This window comes from Heterodontus francisci, chromosome 3, assembly GCF_036365525.1.
Source record: "Heterodontus francisci isolate sHetFra1 chromosome 3, sHetFra1.hap1, whole genome shotgun sequence".
NCBI classification, from domain to species: domain Eukaryota; kingdom Metazoa; phylum Chordata; class Chondrichthyes; order Heterodontiformes; family Heterodontidae; genus Heterodontus; species Heterodontus francisci.
Genome location: NC_090373.1, coordinates 61389056 through 61409971, shown reverse-complemented (window position 1 = coordinate 61409971; position 20916 = coordinate 61389056). Strand labels below are relative to the sequence as shown.

Here is a 20916-nt window from a genome sequence, read left to right as displayed (position 1 = left end):
AGCTGTAGACAGATTGGTGAGGTCAAGGTCAAAAAGGTTTTTCCATCTCTTGTTGGTTCTCCCACAACTTGTCGCAGTCCCTGCCTGGCAGCTATATCCTTTAGGACTCAGCCAGCTAAGTCAGTAGTGGTGCTATCAAGCCACTTTTAGTGATAGACACCGAAGTTTCCCACCCAGAGTACATTCTGTTCCTGTATTACTCTGAGTGCTTCTTTCAAGTGATGTTCAACATGGAGTACCGATTCATCCACTGAGAGAAGGCAGGAGGTGGCAATCAACAGGAGGTTTCCTTGCCCATGTTTGACCTGATGCCATGAGACTTCATGGGGGCCAGAGTCAATGCTGAGGGCTCCCAGGGCCACTCTATCCCGACTGTATACCTCTGAGCTGCCACCTCTGGTGATGGTGATGGAGGCCTTTGGGACATTGGCTGAAAGATGCAACTCTTGAGTATGACTATGTCGGGCTGTTGCTTGACTCTCTGTGGGACAGCTCTCCCAATTTTGGCACAATTCTCCAGATGTTTGTGCACAATCGACTGGGCTGTATGTGCCTTTGTAGTGTCCAATTCCTAATTCGATGCTGGGTGGTCCATCCTGTTTTATTATAATAGTTTTGTGCCATGGTTTGATGCAACTGAGTAACTTGCTAGGCCATTTCAGAGAACAGTTAAGAGTCCACCACTTTGATGTGGGCCTGGTGTTAATAGTAAGCCAGACTGGATAAGCATGGCAAATTTCCTTCTCTCATGAACAAAACTTTTTTTTAAATCACAGTCCAATAGTTTCATGGCCACCATTACCAATACTAGCCTTCTATTCCAGATTTATTTAATTAACTGAATTTAAATTTCCCGGCTGCTATGGTGGGATTTGAACTCATGTCTCCAGATCATTAGTACAGGCCTCTGGATTACTCATGTAGTAACATAACCATTATACTGCCATACTATAGAGAATCATTAGTAAGTATCAAAAGGAAATTGAAGAGAAACTTATTTACCAAAGGAGTAGTAAAGACAAATAGCGTAGGAGCAATTAAGAGTAAATTAGATAAACACTGGCAGGAGAAAGGAATACTGATATATGCTGATACAGTTAGATGAAGAGCGGTGGAAGGAGGCATAGATGCCGACAGAGGCCATTTGGGCCAAATGGCCTGTTTCTGTGCTGTAGACTTGATGTAACACTATGTGTCCTATCAAATCCTTTAATAATTTGAAAGTACCTCAATTATAACCCCCCATCCTTTTGTTTTCTATACTGGAGGGAACACAAACCTGACCTATGCAACCTGTCCTCATAATTTAGCTCTGTTGGCAAAAATATAATTCTGGTGAATCTGTGCTTCATCCTCTCTAAGGCCAGTATATCCTTCCTGAGGTGTGGTGCCCAAAATTGAATGCAGTACTCCAGATGTGCTCTAACAGGAGCTTTATAGAACTGCAGCATGATTTCTATCCCTTTGTACTCCAGCCTCCTTGAGATGAAGGCTGACATTCCATTTGCCTTTTTAATTCTTTTTTGTACCTGTCGCCAAGATTTTAGTGATTTTTGTACATGACCCCTACATGCCTCTGCTCCTCCACAGTTCCTAGTTCTTCACCAATTCAAAAATACCCTGATCTATCTTTCTTGGGTCCAAAGTGGATAGCCTTTCACATTGAACTTCATCTGCTGTAGTTTTGCTCACTCACTTAATCTATCAATGTTCCTTTGCAACTTTCTGCTTCCATCTATGCTACTTATTGTGCCTCCTGACCTGGTGTCATCAACAAACTTGGCTATCTATTCCTTATCTAAAGCATTGATAAATATAGTGAAATGCTGAGGTCCCAATACAGATCCCTGGGGGACACCACAGCCTGCCAATTGGAGTACATACCTAATCTCTCTACTCCGTCTCCTATCTCCTAACCAATTCCCCATCCTTGTCAAAAGGTTGCCTCCAGTTCCACATGCTTCCATTTTTCTTCATGGTCTCTTGTGTGGAACTTTATCAAATGTCTTCTGGAAGCCCATATAAATAACATCCATCAGCATTCCATTAGTGACCTCCTCACAAAATTCAACTAGGTTAATTAGACATGACCTACACTTTAGGCAGACGCAGCATGGGTTCATGAAGGGCAGGTCATGCTTGACAAATCTTTTGGAATTCTATGATGACATTACGAGCAAGGTGGACAATGGGGACCCAGTGGATGTGGTGTACCTAGATTTCCAAAAGGCCTTCGACAAGGTGCCGCACAAGAAGCTGCTGCATAAGATAAGGATGCATGGCGTTAGGGGTAAAGTATTAGCATGGATAGAGGATTGGTTGACTGACAGGAAGCAGAGAGTGGGGATAAATGAGTGCTATTCTGGTTGGCAATCAGTCACTAGTGGTGTGCCTCAGTGATTGGTGTTGGGACCGCAATTATTTACAATTTATATAGATGATTTGGAGTTGGGGACCACGTGTAGGGTGTCAAAGTTTGCAGATGACACTAAGACGAGTGGCAGAGCAAAGTGTGCCAATGACTGTGAAACTTTGCAGAGGAACATAGATACATTGAGTGAGTGGGCAAAGGTCTGGCAGATGGAATACAATGTTAATAAATGTGAAGTCATTCATTTCGGTAGGAGTAACAGTAAAAAGGATTATTACTTGAATGGTAAAAAGTTGCAGCATGCTGCTATGCAGAGGGACCTGGGTGTCCTTGTGCATGAATCGCCAGAAGGTTGGTCTGCAGGTACAGCAAGTAATTAGGAATGCAAATGGAATTTTGTCCTTCATTGCTAAAGGGATTGAGTTTAAAAGCAGATAGGTTATGTTGCAGCTGTATAAGGTACTGGTGAGGCTGCACCTGGGGTACTGTGTGCAGTTTTGGTCTCCTTACTTGAGAAAGGATGTACTGGCACTGGAGAGGGTGCAGAGGAGGTTCACTAGGTTGATTCCGGAGTTGAGGGGGTTGGCTTATGAGGAGAGACTGAGTAGATTGGGATTATATTCATTAGAATTCAGAAGAAACATATAAAATTATGAAGGGAATAGATAAGATACAAGTAGAGAGGATGTTTCCACTGGCAGGTGAAGCTAGGACAAGAGGGCATAGCCTCAAGATTAGAGGGAGCAGATTTAGGACTGAATTAAGAAGGAACTTCTTCACCCAGAGGGTTGTTAATCTGTGGAATTCCTTGCCCAGTGAAGTAGTTGACGCTTCTTCAGTAAACGTTTTTAAAGCTAAGGTAGATATCATTTTGAACAAAAAAGGAATTAAGGGATACGGTGAGAGCGCGGGTAAGTGGATCTGAGTCCACGAAAAGATCAGCCATGATCTTATTGAATGGCGGAGCAGGCTCGAGGGGCCGGACAGCCTACTCCTGCTCCTAGTTCTTATGATCTTATGATCTTATTTACAAATCCATGTCAACTCCCACTGATCAGTTCATATTTGTTCAGGTACTTGCTCACTCCATCCCCAATAACAGATGCTAGTTACTTCCCCACAACAGACGTTAGACTAGTAGGTCTATAATTTCTCTCCTACTCTTAAATTATGGAGTGACATTGGCAGTTTTCCAATTCAAGGGTACAATTTCTGAATCGAGAGGGGTTTGGAAGAGCATGTCTTCACCTATGTCTTTTAATTCACTGGGGTAGAAACTATCAGGTGCTGGAGATTTGTCTACATTCAGTTTCATTATTTATGGCTTCATTTACTTTTCAGTCCAAAGTCCTTGAAAGTATGCAATGGAATTTAATACACAAGTTAAAGTTTTAACCAATACAAATCCTAAAAATAAGTTAAATTAAATGCAATAGTTCTTGAGTTGCTGATGGCAAGTTTTAAAAAGAAAGTACAACTTGTTTCATTGCAATCATGTTTCTGAATTTCTTTATTTAAATTGGTATTGGATGAAAGGTGAATCTCTAATGGTCTATTTTGTTATGTTAAGACACTATTATCAGTTACTGCTACTTTACAGGAAAATTAAACTTAAAGAATTTCAAGAGCAGAATAGACAAGATTGCAGATATTAAAGAAAATGTGGAGACAATCAACTTCACTTGTAAAATATTCTTATATTGTGTACAAGCATTGTTAATGATCAATGTGAATCAATGATAAATGTAATCAAAATTGCAACTTTTATGAAAAACAAAATGGATAATTTCAATTTATGGATTATAATAACACAATGGTATCTTTGTAAAAGTTTGTCATTGGAGAGGCTTTTGGAATGAATTAAATCATTTTTATTGATGAAATGTTTTGAGACATAGATGATACAAGCATGCTACTATAACAGTAAGCACAAGGGTGGGTATCAAATTAAACCAGCCTCTAATGAGACTGGAGATTATGAATAATTTATTTTGCTACAGAGTACTGGATATTTAAGTAGCAGTGCATTAAAAAATAACTAAATATCTGATTTGGACATTGGATTGAAAATTTTAAAGTTAAGTATAGACGGAATCATTCGTAAAACGGAGACAATACCATGGTTCCTTCTCTGATTGTGTATATACCTGCTAAGAAATGCAATTAGATGAAGTTGAATAATGTAAGTTACAATGTTGGTTAAATATTTAGGAATTTTACTCAATAATGGGACCATGGGGAGAAATTCTTCCAGAATCTTCCAAAGACTGTACACTGAGAGGAGTCCACAGTGGAACAAATTGTTCATCGTTGAAGAAACTGTATGCTTAAAATGGAAATTCACATGCAAATTATCATGTCTTAGGCAGTCAATAAGCTAGCTGAAATCATGAATCGGAAGGATATGAAGAAAGACCATGGCAGACGTGGAACTGACACTGACGTTCGTAAAAAAGAAAAAGAAAATCGAAAACTGCAATTGGAGCTGAGGTCAGAACGGGAAAAGTTATCACAAATGATGATCAAGTACCAGAGAGAGCTCAATGAAATGCAAGCGGTAAGATTATGCTTGAAGTTTGCTGTGCAGGCAGAGATAGAAATTTTTGCTACTCAAGAACACAATTGTTCAAAATGTTTGCCTTTAGGTGAAATGTACAGGTGCTGTCCATATTCATAGCAGTACTTGGATTTTGGATGCTGTTGATTTAATTATAATGACCTCTAATAATAAGTCAGTAGTCTAAGTTTTCACTAATTTGTTGGATTTAGTTCTACAGATGCAGCCCAAAATATAGGAAAATAGTCAAAATTTTAAACCCTTAAATGTGGACAGTTTGCTCTATAGTTGCAAACTGTCCTGTTTTGTTAATTTTCTGGGTTTGAAAATTTAAAAAAAATTGAAGGGCTAGTTCTCAAAATGGTCTATAGTTTTCATCAAATTGTAATTTTCAAATCCCAAAAGCATTTTTGGAATTGTATGCTCCAAATGGCTGATGGCTGTGATTAATCTCCCTTGCAGTTTGCTGTAATTATTTTCTTGCTTCTCCCAACCTAGTAAAACACCCACTTACTGTAAATAGTTCCATGCAGTTGCCCGGGGGAAAAACAACTTGCCCAAGGAAAGTATGAAGGTATGAGGGGCAAATTGGCTGAGGTAGATTGGGAAGATACATTAAAAGGTATGACAGTGCACAAGCAATGGATAGTCTTCAACAAATTATTAAATAGTTCACAGCAACTTTACATTCCTTTAAGATACAAAAATCCCAAAAGTAAAGGCAGTCAACCGTGGCTAACTAAGGAAGTTAAGGATTGTATAAGATTAAAAGAAAAGGCTTATATATTAGCCAGAAATAGTAGTAAACCTGAGGATTGGGAGGACTTTAGAATACAGAAAAGAAGGACCAAGAAACTGATAAAGAAAGGAAGAATAGAATATGACTGTAAACTAGCAAAAACATAAAACGGACTGTAAAAGCTTCTATCGGTAAATAAAAAGGAACGTTTGGCTAAGACAAATGTGGGTGCATTATAGGCAGATTCAAGAGAATTTGTAATGGGAAATAGAGAAATGACAGAGAAGCTAAATGATTACTTGTGTCTGTCTTCACTGAGGAAGATACAAGAAATCTCCCAGAATTAGAGATCCAAGGGATTAGGGAGAATGAGGAATTGAAGGAAATTAGTAATGGTAAGAAGGTTGTATCGGAGAAATTAATGGGGCTGAAGGTTGATAAGTCCCTGGGACCTGATATTCTATATCCCAGAGTGTTGAAAGAGGTAGCTATGGAGATAGTGGAGACATTAGTGATCATCTTTCAAAATTCTATAGATTCTGGAATGATTCCTGCAGATTGGAAGGTAGCAAATGTCACCCCACTATTTCAGAAGGGAGGGAAAGAGAAAACAGGGAACTACAGACCTTGTTAGCCTTATATCAATAGTAGGAAAAATGCTAGAATCTATTCTAAAGGATGTGACAATTGGATAATAATGATCTGATTGGGCACAGCCAACATGAATTTATGAATGGGAAATCATGTTTGACGAGCCTGTTGGAGTTTTTTGAGGATGTTACTAACAGAGTTGATAAAGGGGAGTTGGTGATATTTGGATTTTCAGAAGGCTTTTGATAAAGTCCCCGCAGGAGGTTGGTTAGCAAAATTAAAGCAAATGGGATAGGAAGTAATATACTGGCATGGATTAAGGATTGGTTAACAGGCAGAAAATAGAGAGTAGGAATAAACGGGTCATTCTTGTGTTGGCAGGCGGTGACTAGTGGGGTACCGCAAGGATCAGTATTTGGACCCCCCCTATTCACAATATATATCAATGATTTGGATGTGGGGACCAAATGTAATTTTCCAAGTTTGCAGATGACACAAAACTAAGTGGAAATGTGTGTTGTGAGGAAGATGCAAAGCAGCTTCAAGGGGATTTGGACAGACTTAGTGAGTGGGCAAGAATGTGGCAGATGGAATATAAAGTGGAAAAATATGAGGTTATCCATTTTGCTGGGAGGAATAGATGTGCAGGGTATTTCTTAAATGTTAAGAGATTAGAAAGTGTAGGTGTACAAAGGGACCTGGGTTTCCTTGTCAGTAATTCACTGAAAGCTAGCATGCAGGTGCAGCAAGCAATTAGGAAGGCTAATGGTATGTTAGCCTTTATTGCAAGAGGATTTGAGTACAGGAGTAGTGAAGTCTTGCTTCAATTGTATAGAACCTTGGTTAGACTGCACCTGGAGTACTGTGCAGTCTTGGGAAGGATATTACCTTAGGAAGGATATTATTGCCATAGAGGGAGTGCAACAAAGGTTCACCAGCTTTGTTCCCAAGATGGCAGGACTGTCCTATGAAGAGAAATTGGGGAAACTGGGCCTGTATTCTCTCGAGTTTCGAAGAATGAGAGGTGATCTCATTGAAACCTACAAAATACAAAGGGATAGACAGGGTAGATGCAGCTAAGATGCTTCCCCTGATTGGGGAGTCTAGAACCAGGAGACACAATTTCAAAATAAGGGGGAAGCCACTTAGGGCAGTGATGAGGAGAAATTTCTTTACTCAGAGGGTTGTGACTCTTTGGAATTTTCTACCCCAGAGGGCTGTGGAAGCTCAGTCATTGAGTATGTTTAAAGTCGAGATTGACAGATTTCTAAATATCAATGACATAAAGGGATATGGGGATAGTGTGGGAAAAAGGCATTGAAGTGGGTGATCAGCCATGATCATATTGAATGGCGGAGCAGGCCTACTCCTCCTATGTTCGAGCTGGGAATGAATCACTTGAAAGGCTTTAGCCTTCAAGATGGGAATCTGATACTTGTGCTGTATCACTTCAGATTAAGTAAGATAAGCACTCAGAAAAACAGTTTAACCCAACTTTTGAATGCTACTTAGCTTAAGAATGTGATTTGCTTAAATAATTGCTGTGCATTACATGTGTTACAACTGCGGCAGGAGCAATACACTGTAAATTCAGTCCTGTCACTCCACAGGTCCCAGCATATTAAGTTTTCACACCCAGTCGGAAAACAGCCAAATTAAACACTCTCGTAACCCCCAGAATAAAACAAACCAAACCAGGTATCTTTAGACAACAACAGATTAACTATTTATTTAAAAAAAACTAAATCTTAAACATTATTAAGATAAATCTGTCTGAAGACCTTATAACTTCTTATTTTAACCTAACTCCAGCATTCACACACACACACGCAAAAAACACTAACAGTTAACCAGTTTTAAAAGTTGGAGTTTTTAAAAATTAGCTGTCTCAAGAATAAATAAAATGAAGTCTTTTTGTGTTATGTTCCTGGTGGATGAGGTCTTCTAATGTGAAAAATAATCAAAAGTCACTCGAAGTCTTCATGTGGATTTGATGAAAATAGTCCTTCAGTAGATAGCATTCAACTCTTCGGCTGCAGCAAGCATTAAACAGTTCTTTGAAAGGTGAGCACAGCAATACAAATGTTTTCTTGAAAAAGAAGGCTTTTCTTCTTAGGGAATTAACTTGACTTGTAGCTCCTTGTAGAATTTTTGCTGAGAGGAAATAGACAGCTTTCTTCTCTTCAGTTCACCTTGCTGGAGAGTCTCTCAGAACTAGTTTCAGCCAGTTTCTACCAGTTCCCCACACAGCCAAGAGGAAACATTACCATGTGACCTCTCTCTCTCCTGCTGTTGCCCAGGGTAACACAAATGCAGCTGCTGCACACTGGGTCTCAGAAATTCCAGAATGTTCTCTCCCTTAAAGGTGCACTGTTTTTAGACAGAGTCTTAAAGGCACACACACTGTTTTTAATCCGAGGAGAAAAATAATTACAAGTCCGTGACACGTGGTTAAGGAGAAGTCATAGTTGCAGCCTCAAACTAGTGAGGAACATTGGTATGATATTGGTGGAAGTAGTTTTGGAGTGATTAAAATGATGTATATGTATTTCCTTAGCAAATATGCATTATTACAGATTACTATTACATTTGATGTGTCCTTTACTGTATTCTGTTTCTAGTTAGTAGCGTATTACTTGATGTAATCCGAGCAATTTCTCGTCCACGCAGAAAATCATAAATTACTGGGCAAAGAAAATATCTGGCATTAACAAATTTGATCATTATTTATTTTGTGTAGTCTATGTGTAACATGTAGTAAGTGGAAATTCCATAATGTAGTCAGTAGGAACTCCTATTTCCTTCCTCCTCTCTTCTCCATCCGCTGTCCCCGCACCACCCCCACGCTGCACCCATATGTCCGCACATAGAAATGCACACATTACTCCATTCTTCTTAATATTAGTGTAAAAAATAATTGTATCTTATTAGTACTATAATATGAGTTCAGGTGGAGAACAAGCGCATCATTCAGTCAGCTGGTAACAATGAGGTGAGATAAGAATAAAAACAGTACTTGTATAACAGGAATTTAGCTAGAGTAGGACTGATGAAGAAGGAGGAACATAGTGGTTTCATTGAAATTTAAGTTGTTAGGAATATAAACTTAAATGTAAGTTCACTAAAATTTATAGTGAGAATGGCAACTCAGGAAGGAACAATGAAGCACAATGTTTTAATATACAAGGGGAAGAAAAGACGGTGTCCAAAATATTTTCAACCCACCCACCCCATACACATACATATCATACTGCTTTACTAAGCAGTAAATAATGCAAGCAAAAATGTTTTATTTTATTTATTTAGAGATACAGCACTGAAACAGGCCCTTCGGCCCACCGAGTCTGTGCAGACCAACAACCACCCATTTATACTAATCCTACATTAACCCCATATTCTCTACCACATCCCCACCATTTTCCTACCACCTACCTATACTAGGGGCAATTTACAATGTCCAATTTACCTATCAACCTGCAAGTCTTTGGCTGTGGGAGGAAACCGGAGCACCCGGCGGAAACCCACGCAGACACAGGGAGAACTTGCAAACTCTGCACAGGCAGGACCCAGAACTGAACCCGGGTCGCTGGAACTGTGAGGCTGCGGTGCTAACCACTGTGCCGCCCAATGTGTGGGATTATGAGATTATTTGAGGTTAAGATCTTTGAACTTGATGGAGCTGAAGACAATAAGACATATCGTGGGGGGAGGGAGAGAGGTTTCTGGAAGAACAGCCAGAGAGCAGTAAACCTGGTGAGAGATAGGGACCTAGCAGTGGTAGAGAAAAGAGAGTGGTGGCTATCCACAGCTCAGCGAAAGCTAGGAAGGACAGGCTAGAGCAGGAACTTCGATAGTAAATTGCCTTCTCCCAACAACTTTGAAGCACTGACTTCCTGTAAGGAGGATGGTGACTCTGGGTAGGATCAGGATATGATTGCAATAGCACTAAAAATGCATGCGATGCCTTGAGGAAGGTGGGGTAAGAATTAGCGATTTAGTTCGGAATGCAGTAATTATTGACTTAATAGTTAAGTGGGTGGATACTTTTGCAATCCACGTTGAGAACCATAGATGCTTTGTTGCCTCCAGAGTGCTAGGGTAAGGGACATTTCGGAAAGACTACAGAAGATTATATAAGGTAAGGGAGAACAGCCAACATTTGTGGTTCACATAGGGGGCAATGATCTAGTAAAAGGACTTAAGTCCTGAAAAATGACTTTCGGAAATTGGGAAACAGGTTTGAAAAGGGGACTCTGAAGATGGTAATCTCTGGATTACTGCACCAGTCATGCTCTAGAGTTCAGAATAGCATACAGTAGGAATAAAAGTAAAAGCAAATTGACCAGTTCTAAGCAAGATAAAGAATGAGTTGCTGTCCTGGACAAAGAAATAAGGGGAATAGAATAGGTTGAAACAAGAGTTCATTGTGGGAAATAAACAGAGAATTAGAAGTGGTTATTTCAGGAAGATACAGATTTAATAGTACCATCAGAAACTTCATTACTAACTGAACAGAAGTAGAAAATAAACAGTTTAGGTGCCTGGAGGTGGGTACCCAGTGGCGGGGGGGTGGGGGGCCAGCATGCCAGGCAGGCCTCGAGGCTCACCATGCCTGCCTGGGTGCAGGAGGAACAGCCACCGACTGCCCTGTAGAGGTGTTCTTTCTGCCTGCACCCACCCCCACCCAAGCCACTCACAGCTTTGAGAGCCCGCCCACCGCCCTTAATTGGATGGCGAACCTGTCTGCAGGACATGAATTGGCGGCTCTGGGGAAAATCACAGGTGATTTGGCACCTGGAAACAGTCTTGACCTCTCCTGCCCCTGGAGGGAAAATCCAGTCGAGGATTTCAGACAGACTCAATATAGTTACCGACCAAAGATTTTTGAAAAAAGGATTGTTACATGAGTGGATTCATACGACAGAACCTTAATTTTGGAGGAGAAGTAGAAGAGATTCATGCATAAAGCAGGAGATAAGAGGGATAGGAGATTTTAATTACATACTTATTTGGGCAGATAGGGAATAAATGGAGAAAAGAGAATGTGTGCAGGAATCCTCTCTCCAGCATTGCTGGATCTAGTTGAGTAGCTAAGTAGATGAATTAAATGTGGATGACTACGTTATCTACAATAACGTAAGATCGAAGGTCTGAATGGAAACTGAAGAATAATTACAAAAACAAAGGCAACAGATTGGAATTGGGCAGATTTTAGAAAGATGAGTGAATGAGCTAGCTGAGGTGAGGTGGGGTAAAAGGAGATTGCAAAACAGATTGGAGATCAAATATTTGCCATTTAAAAAAGGAAGATCACTTCAACTTTCAGAATTGTGTGGATAAATAGAGGTAGAAACGAAGTTGCCCATGGTGCTATAAAAAGAGAATATCAAAAAAATAAAGAATTTGAGGGAAACAAGAGAGGATAGGGAGAAAATCTCTGAGAATAGTAAAGTGTTCTATAAATATTATAGTGAAACAAAACTGTTAAATATGAGATAGGTCCCTGAGGAGAAAATTAGCGGATAAACAGAAATTGGCAGGGTAGCTAACAAATAATTTGTTTGAGTGTTTTCCTTTAGCTTCTGTGAAATATCTTAGGACTTGTTTTTTTCTGCATTAAAGTTACTATATAAATGCAAGTTGTTACAGAAGGAAAGAATAAGAGTAGGAGTTAAGGGTGTGGTTCTGTCTACAATTCTATCTAGAATTCTGTCTAGAGTTCTGTCCCACACAGTTCTGTTCTGGAATCTTCTCTGTTCATTGTGTACACCAATGACTTGGATATAGAACTGGAGGGAGTGGTGTCCAAATTTGTAGAACATAATAATTCTTTTGGGCCTCCTTATCTCGAGAGACAATGGATACGCGCCTGGAGGTGGTCAGTGGTTTGTGAAGCAGCGCCTGGAGTGGCTATAAAGGCCAATTCTGGAGTGACAGGCTCTTCCACAGGTGCTGCAGAGAAATTTGTTTGTTGGGGCTGTTGCACAGTTGGCTCTCCCCTTGCGCCTCTGTCTTTTTTCCTGCCAACTACTAAGTCTCTTCGACTCGCCACAATTTAGCCCTGTCTTTATGGCTGCCCGCCAGCTCTGGCGAATGCTGGCAACTGACTCCCACGACTTGTGATCAATGTCACACGATTTCATGTCGCGTTTGCAGACGTCTTTATAACGGAGACATGGACGGCCGGTCATAACATAATAACAGAACATAATAAAATAGGAGCAAAAGTAAATGATTCTGAGGGCCAAAGGAGGCTGCAAGATGGTGAAATGGGCAATAAAGAGGGAGATGGAATTCCAACATTCCAACAAGGGCGAAAGGTAAGGGAACCAATAACAGGGCTCCTTGGATGATGTGGGAGATAGAGATTATGATTGAAAAAAAAAGAGGGTGTATCATGCATGTCAGGTGAATTCTTCAAGTATTAGCGCGCCATCGCTTTGAACTCTGCCTTCCGAAACGGAAGTGCCATCCAGGAGCCCCCGCGATATTACATATGGGGGCTCATTTAAATGGAGGGGGCGGAGTGGCTGCCCCCAATGACTTGTAGGGGGTGGCTGCCTGTCCCCAGCAACGTCTGGCGCCATTTTTAAAGGCCTTTAAGCCCTTAGAATAAATTGTAATTTTTAAAGGTACATAAATTGAATTTTTTTTATTAATAAAGATGTGGAGGCCCTTCCCCACCCCCCCCCCCCCCCGCCATGGTCATTTAATTAACACTTATTGTCAAAAATATTCCCTTCCCAAACTTTCCCCTCCCCCAACCTTCTAACATTTGGTCTCTAACCCCTTCCCACCATTCACACAACCATTTAAATTTGTTTTCCCCGCACCCCCACCCCTCCCACCGTGAGAAGTTTATTCCTTTCCCCCCCCCCCCCCCCCACTCATCCAGGTTCTTGCCTCGGAACTCCATACGGAGTTCCAAAGGCACGCAAAACATGAATGGAGGCCGTAAAATTGGTGTGGGACGGCTGCTGCCTGCAGGTAAGTACATTTACATATTAATGTTAATTTAAATATGCAGACAAAGCACCCGCCACTAGGCAGCGAGGTGGGGGGCGCACAGAGGCCCCACCCCCCCCCCCCCCGCCACCGGTAATGTGCAGCGGGCCCTTTCTGATGTCGCGGGTCGAGGGAGACCCGCTCAGAATTTTACCGGTCCCCGCGACGCGACCCACAGCATCAAGGAGCTGGTATAATTCCGCCCCAGGCCATATACAATAAATTGAAAGGGGAGGTGAAGAGGAAAATTAGACTGGCAAAGTGAGAATAGAATGGCAGTCAACATAAAATGGAACCCAAAAATCTTCTACCGGCAAGTAAATAGTAAGCGGGTAGTAAAAGGTGGAGTGGGGCCTATTGGGGACAAAGAGGATAATATATGCTCAGAGGTGCATGGCAAGGCTAATATACATAATGAGTACTTTGCATAAGTGTTCACTAAGGAAGTGGAATCTGACAAAATATCGGGAGAAGTGGAGAGAGGCAATGGATAGGGTAAAAATTGAGAGAGGGGAGGTCCTAAAAAGTCTGGCTATGCTTTGGGTAGATCAATCACTTGGTCTGGATGGCTTGCATCTTAGATTGCTAAAGTAGTGCGGATGGAGATAGCAGAAGGGCTTGCCATAATTTTCCAATCTTCCTTCGATACAGGTGAGGTGCCAGAGGATTGGAAAGTGGCAAATGTTAAACCCTTATTCAAGAAAGTGTGCACGGACAGTCCTAGCAACTACAGGCCAGTTAGTTTAACATCAGTGGTGGTTAAGATTTTAGAAACAATAATCAGAGAAAAAAATCAACACTCTTGGAGAGGTTTGATTCACTTGAGGGTAACCAGCACAGATTTGTAAAAGGCTTGACGACTCTAATTGATTTTTTTGATGATGTAACAGAGAAGGTTGATGAAGGAAATGTGGTGGATGCTGTTTATATGGATTTGAGAAAGTGTTTGATGATTTCTTTGGCCTCCTTGTCTCGAGAGACAATGGGTAAGCGCCTGGAGGTGGTCAGTGGTGTGTGGAGCAGCGCCTGGAGTGGCTGTAAGGGCCAATTCTAGAGTGACAGGCTCTTCCACAGGTGCTGCAGAAAAATTTGTTTGTCGGGGCTGTTACACAGTTGGCTCTCCCCTTGCGCCTCTGTCTTTTTTTCCTGCCAACTGCTAAGTCTCTTCGACTCGCCACACTTTAGCCCCGCCTTTATGGCTGCCCGCCAGCTCTGGCGAACGCTGGCAACTGACTCCCACGACTTGTGATCAATGTCACAGGACTTCATGTCGCGTTTGCAGACGTCTTTAAAGCGGAGACATGGACGGCTGGTGGGTCTGATACCAGTGGCGTGCTCGCTGTACAATGTGTCTTTGGGGATCCTGCCATCTTCCATGCGGCTCACATGGCCAAGCTATCTCAAGCGCCGCTGACTCAGTAGTGTGTATAAGCTGGAGATGTTGGCCACCTCGAGGACTTCTGTGTTGGAGATATGGTCCTGCCACCTGATGCCAAGTATTCTCCGGAGGCAGCGAAGATGGAATGAATTGAGACGTCGCTCTTGGCTGACATACGTTGTCCAGGCCTCGCTGCCATAGAGCAAGGTACTGAGGACACAGGCTTGATACACTCGGACTTTTGTGTTCCATGTCAGTGCGCCATTTTCCCACACTCTCTTGGCCAGTCTGGACATAGCAGTAGAAGCCTTTCCCATGCGCTTGTTGATTTCTGCATCTAGAGACAGGTTACTGGTGATAGTTGAGCCTAGGTAGGTGAACTCTTGAACCACTTCCAGAGCATGGTCGCCAATATTGATGGATGGAGCATTTCTGACATCCTGCCCCTTGATGTTCATTTTCTTGAGGCTGATGGTTAGGCCAAATTCATTGCAGGCGGCCGCAAACCTGTCGATGAGACTCTGCAGGCACTCTTCAGTGTGAGATGTTAAAGCAGCATCGTCAGCAAAGAGGAGTTCCCTGATGAGGACTTTCCGTACTTTGGACTTCGCTCTTAGACGGGCAAGGTTGAACAACCTGCCCCCTGATCTTGTGTGGAGGAAAATTCCTTCTTCAGAGGACTTGAACGCATGTGAAAGCAATAGGAGAAGAAAATATCAAAAAGTGTGGGTGCGAGAACACAGCCCTGTTTTACGCCACTCAGGATAGGAAAGGGGTCTGATGAGGAGCCACCATGTTGAATTGTGCCTTTCATATTGTCGTGGAATGAGGTGATGATACTTAGTAGCTTTGGTGGACATCCAATCTTTTCTAGTAGTCTGAAGAGACCACGTCTGCTGACGAGGTCAAAGGCTTTGGTGAGATCAATGAAAGCAATGTAGAGGGGCATCTGTTGTTCGCGGCATTTCTCCTGTATCTGACGAAGGGAGAACAGCATGTCGATGGTCGATCTCTCTGCGCGAAAGCTACACTGTGCCTCAGGGTAGACGCGCTCGGCCAGCTTCTGGAGCCTGTTTAGAGCGACTCGAGCAAAGACTTTCCCCACTATGCTGAGCAGGGAGATTACACGGTAGTTGTTGCGGTCACCTTTGTTTTTATGGAGGGTGATGATATTGGCATCGCACATGTCCTGAGGTACTACTCCCTCATCCCAGCACAGGCATAGCAGTTCATGTAGTGCTGAGAGTATAGCAGGTTTGGCGCTCTTGATTATTTCAGGGGTAATGTTGTCCTTCCCAGGGGCTTTTCCGCTGGCTAGAGAATCAATGGCATCACTGAGTTCCGATTTTGTTGGCTGTATGTCCATGACTGGTAGAGGCTGGGCTGCGTTGAGGGCAGTCTCAGTGACAACATTCTCCCTGGAGTACAGTTCTAGGTAGTGCTCAACCCATAAGGTACCACATAAAAGGCTGGTTAGCAAAATTGAGGCTCATGGAATAAGAGGGTCAGTGTCCAATTGGATAAAAACATTAGCTGATGGACAGAAAACAGTAACTCAGAGTAAATAGTTGTTTTTTCAGACTGGAGGATGGTGAACAGTGGTGTTCCCCAAGGATCAGCGTTGGGATCTCTGTTCTTTTGGTATATATAAATGACTTGGATCTTGGAATACAGAGTAGAATCTCTAAATTTGCTGATGACACCAAACGTGGAGGTATGGCAAACAGTGAGGATGATGTGCACCACCTGCAACAGGACTAGTAGGCTAGCAGAATGGGCAGAGAGGTGGTAGATGGAATTTAATACTGACGAGTGTGAGGTGATGCATTTTGGCAGAAGGAATAGAGAGAGGAAATATATACTTAATGACATAGTTCTAAAGAGTGTGCAGGAACAGAGGGATCTGGGGGTGCATGTGCATATATCTTTGAAGGTGGCAGGACATATTGAGAGAGTGGTTAGTAAAGCATATGGGATCTTGAGTTTCATAAACAGAGGCATTGAGTACAAAAGCAATGAAGTTATGCTGAACCTTTATAAAGCTCTGGTAAGGCCCCAACTAGACTATTGCATCCAGTTCTGTCCACCACACTGTAGGAAGGATGTGAGTCCTTGAGAGGGTGCAGAGGAGATTTATCAGAATGATTCCAGGGATAGGGGAATTTTAGTTACAAGGTTAGGTTGGAAAAACTGGGATTGTTCTTGGAACAAAGGAGATTGAGGGGAAATTTAATAGAAGTGCACAAGATATGACAGGCTTAGATAAGTTCGACAAGGTAAAACTGTTCCCATTAACTAATGATACAAGGACTAGGGGACACAGATTGAAGGATTTGGGCAAGAGATGCAAGGGGAAATATGAGGAAGAACTTTTTTACGCAGTGGGTGGTAATGACCTGGAATTCACTGCCCACAAAGCTGGTGGAAGCGGAGACAATCAATGGCTTTAAAAGGAAATTGAATAGCCAGGTGAAGGGAGTAGACTTGCAGGGCTAGGGGGATCGAGTGGGGGTGTGGGACTGACTGAATAGCTCCGTGGAAAGCCAGCATGGACTCGATGGGCCGAATGGCCGCCTCCTGTGCCACAAATGATTGCATGATTCAATGTGAGATTGTACATTTTTGTTTACTTTTTAAATAAGGTTCATTGGGGAAAGATGGGAAAGAGGAGAGGGACATGATGGATGTTGAGGTTAGGGACAGATGTTTGATTACTCTAAGTCAAATCGGCATAAGGAGGGAGGAAATGTTGGGTATTCTAAAAGGCATTAAGGTGGACAAGTCCCCAGGTCCGGATGGGATCTATCCCAGGTTACTGAGGGAAGCGAGAGAGGAAATAGCTGGGGCCTTAACAGATATCTTTGCAGCAACCTTAAACACGGGTGAGGTCCCGGAGGACTGGAGAATTGCTAATGTTGTCCCCTTGTTTAAGAAGGGTAGCAGGGATAATCCAGGTAATTATAGACCGGTGAGCCTGACGTCAGTGGTAGGGAAGCTGCTGGAGAAGATACTGAGGGATAGGATCTATTCCCATTTGGAAGAAAATGGGCTTATCAGTGACAGGCAACATGGTTTTGTGCAGGGAAGGTCATGTCTTACCAACTTAATAGAATTCTTTGAGGAAGTAACAAAGTTGATTGATGAGGGAAGGGCTGTAGATGTCATATACATGGACTTCAGTAAGGCGTTTGATAAGGTTCCCCATGGTAGGCTGATGGAGAAAGTGAAGTCGCATGGGGTCCAAGGTGTACTAGCTAGATGGATAAAGAACTGGCTGGGCAACAGGAGACAGAGAGTAGCAGTGGAAGGGAGTTTCTCAAAATGGAGACGTGTGACCAGTGGTGTTCCACAGGGATCCGTGCTGGGACCACTGTTTGTGATATACATAAATGATTTGGAGGAAAGTATAGGTGGTCTGATTAGCAAGTTTGCAGACGACACTAAGATTGGTGGAGTAGCAGATAGTGAAGGGGACTGTCAGAGAATACAGCAGAATATAGATAGATTGGAGAGTTGGGCAGAGAAATGGCAGATGGAGTTAAATCAGGGCAAATGTGAGGTGATGCATTTCGGAAGATCCAATTCAAGAGTGAACTATACAGTAAATTTATGGGCAACGCAGTGGTTAGCACCGCAGCCTCACAGCTCCAGCGACTCGGGTTCAATTCTGGGTACTGCCTGTGTGGAGTTTGCAAGTTCTCCCTGTGTCTGCGTGGGTTTCCTCCGGGTGCTCCGGTTTCCTCCCACATGCCAAAGACTTGCAGGTTGATAGGTTAATTGGCCATTATAAATTGCCCCTAGTATAGGTAGGTGGTAGGGAAATATAGGGACAGGTGGGGATTAGTGTAGGATTAGTATAAATGGGTGGTTGATGGTCGGCACAGACTCGGTGGGCCGAAGGGCCTGTTTCAGTGCTGTATCTCTAAACTAAATGGAAAAGTCCTGGGGAAAATTGATGTACAGAGAGATTTGGGTGTTCAGGTCCATTGTTCGCTGAAGGTGGCAACGCAGGTCAATAGAGTGGTCAAGAAGGCATACGGCATGATTTCCTTCATCAGACGGGGTATTGAGTACAAGGGTTGGCAGGTCATGTTACAGTTGTTTAGGACTTTGGTTCGGCCACATTTGGAATACTGCGTGCAGTTCTGGTTGCCACATTACCAAAAGGATGTAGATGCTTTGGAGAGGGTGCAGAGGAGGTTCAGCAGGATGTTGCCTGGTATGGAGGGCGCTAGCTATGAAGAGAGGTTGAGTAGATTAGGATTATTTTCATTAGAAAGACGGAGGTTGAGGGGGGACCTGATTGAGGTGTACAAAATCATGAGAGGTATAGACGGTGGATAGCAAGAAGCTTTTTCCCAGAGTGGGGGATTCAATTACTAGGGTCACGAGTTCAAAGTGAGAGGGGAAAAGTTTAGGGGGGATATGCGTGGAAAGTTCTTTACGCAGAGGGTGGTGGGTGCCTGGAACGCGTTGCCAGCGGAGGTGGTAGACGCGGGCACGATAGCGTCTTTTAAGATGTATCTAGACAGATACATGAATGGGCAGGAAGCAACGAGATACAGACCCTTAGAAAATAGGCGACATGTTTAGATAGAGGATCTGGATCGGCGCAGGCTTGGAGGGCCGAAGGGCCTGTTCCTGTGCTGTAATTTTCTTTGTTCTTTGTAGAAGAACAGGGAGATTCGGGAGTTCAGGTTCACAACTTAAAAACAACACCTCAACTTAATAAGAATATTTGGAGTTTTATGATTCAGTGACCAAAAGATTTGGAACTTGGGATTAGGGCTACAGCTCATTTGCAAAATTAACACCGACATGGACCTCTTGCGCTAAATGATCTCTTTCCACATTGCAATTCTATGTCAATTGGATAAATATTTGAAGCAGAGGCACATACAGAGCCCTGGGGAGAGAGCAGGGCATTGGAATTGGATTTGGGGATTGATCCAGCAGAAACACATTGGGCCGAATGGCAACTTCCTGTGCTGAACAATTCTATGTTTCTGTGCCCATTCTACTGATAAACACACAAAGCAGTACTACCATATAAGGCCAAAATTCCATTGGTGTGCAACCTGATATTTTTTTGACAATTTGAAGCATGTAACTCAGTTTTTTTTCCATGAAAATAGTAGGGCCTGCAAAATTGAGAGCAGAAGGCATTCTTAGAAATGAGACAGCAATTAAAAATGATCTGGAAAGTTTTATGAATGTTGAAATGAAAATTTGGGTATTTTTAATAGCTCTACAGTTGTACTTGAGTTTTTTTTAAAGGATTTGCGAGTATTAATAAGTATAATTCACCTGTCCGACATTGATCTTCCAACAGCAAATTGCAGATGAAAGCCAGGTGCGAATTGAGCTGCAGATGGCACTAGACAGCAAAGACAGCGATATTGAACAACTTCGTTCTCAGCTGCTGGTGGGACTTGATACTACTAGTATTGGCAGTGGGCCTGGTGATGCAGAAGCAGATGATGGATTTCCTGGTAAGTATGTTTTTTTTTCCCAAAAGAGACTTATTATCTTTGGGTACTTGAAATAATTACTGTTCATAGTTTGACTAATTGTTCTATTAAAATATAGCCAATGTCTTAGTGAAAGCCTAACAATTGGAATTAATGTTCACTTTCTTTGGGAAGAAAATTATAGTCAAGAAAGATATTTAATGTATTTTGGTTATTTTACATTTTTCTCATTCGTTTCTGGTTACTTTTATAACGTATTGTTTTGGCCCCAAGAAATTGGTAGTACTTTTTGAATTTCTGTTTTGCTGTCCCATAATAATTTATTAAACATTGCTTATCTTCTGACTTACTAATAGTGCAGAAGCCAGGACGTTAATACACTGGAGAGGATTTGAAAAGCAATAAGATTGATACTTGGTGTTGGGACTTGTAGAAGGGCTTGTGGAGCTGAATGCATTTCACTGGAGGAGAATAGGTTCAGGTGATGCAGAAGGCACTAAATACTGAGAGTTGTGGATAACGTTGATGTGATCAGGCTAATTTGCCTTTGAGTGAGAGGAGCAAAACTGGAGGGCATAGGATCAAAGTCAGTGAGATTAAAGAAATTTGAAGGCATTTTTCTTTCCTATAAAATAGTGAAAATATAGATTCGACCTCTGTTGGAGACATTTGATGTGGCAATTAATTGTCTCCCAAAGATAAAGAATAAATATCTGGGTGGGTATAGGACTGGGTATTGTAGGAATGGGTAAAGGGCTATTTTAAAGTATGGTACTTACTGTGGCAGGAGAAGACCTATGATCT

The 20916-nt window shown here is 42.2% G+C and overlaps 1 protein-coding gene across 4 annotated transcripts in view; it reads left to right on the top strand.

Annotated features, from left to right (window-relative positions):
* The window catches only part of rock2a (rho-associated, coiled-coil containing protein kinase 2a), a 332194-nt gene that overhangs the window by 263112 nt on the left and 48166 nt on the right, over positions 1–20916 (top strand). For all 4 annotated transcript variants that reach the window (XM_068022672.1, XM_068022681.1, XM_068022689.1 and 1 more), the window contains 2 exons: positions 4737–4928; positions 19974–20133. In XM_068022672.1, the coding sequence (XP_067878773.1) occupies positions 4737–4928; positions 19974–20133 (352 nt within the window). The remainder of the gene's footprint in view (positions 1–4736; positions 4929–19973; positions 20134–20916) is intronic.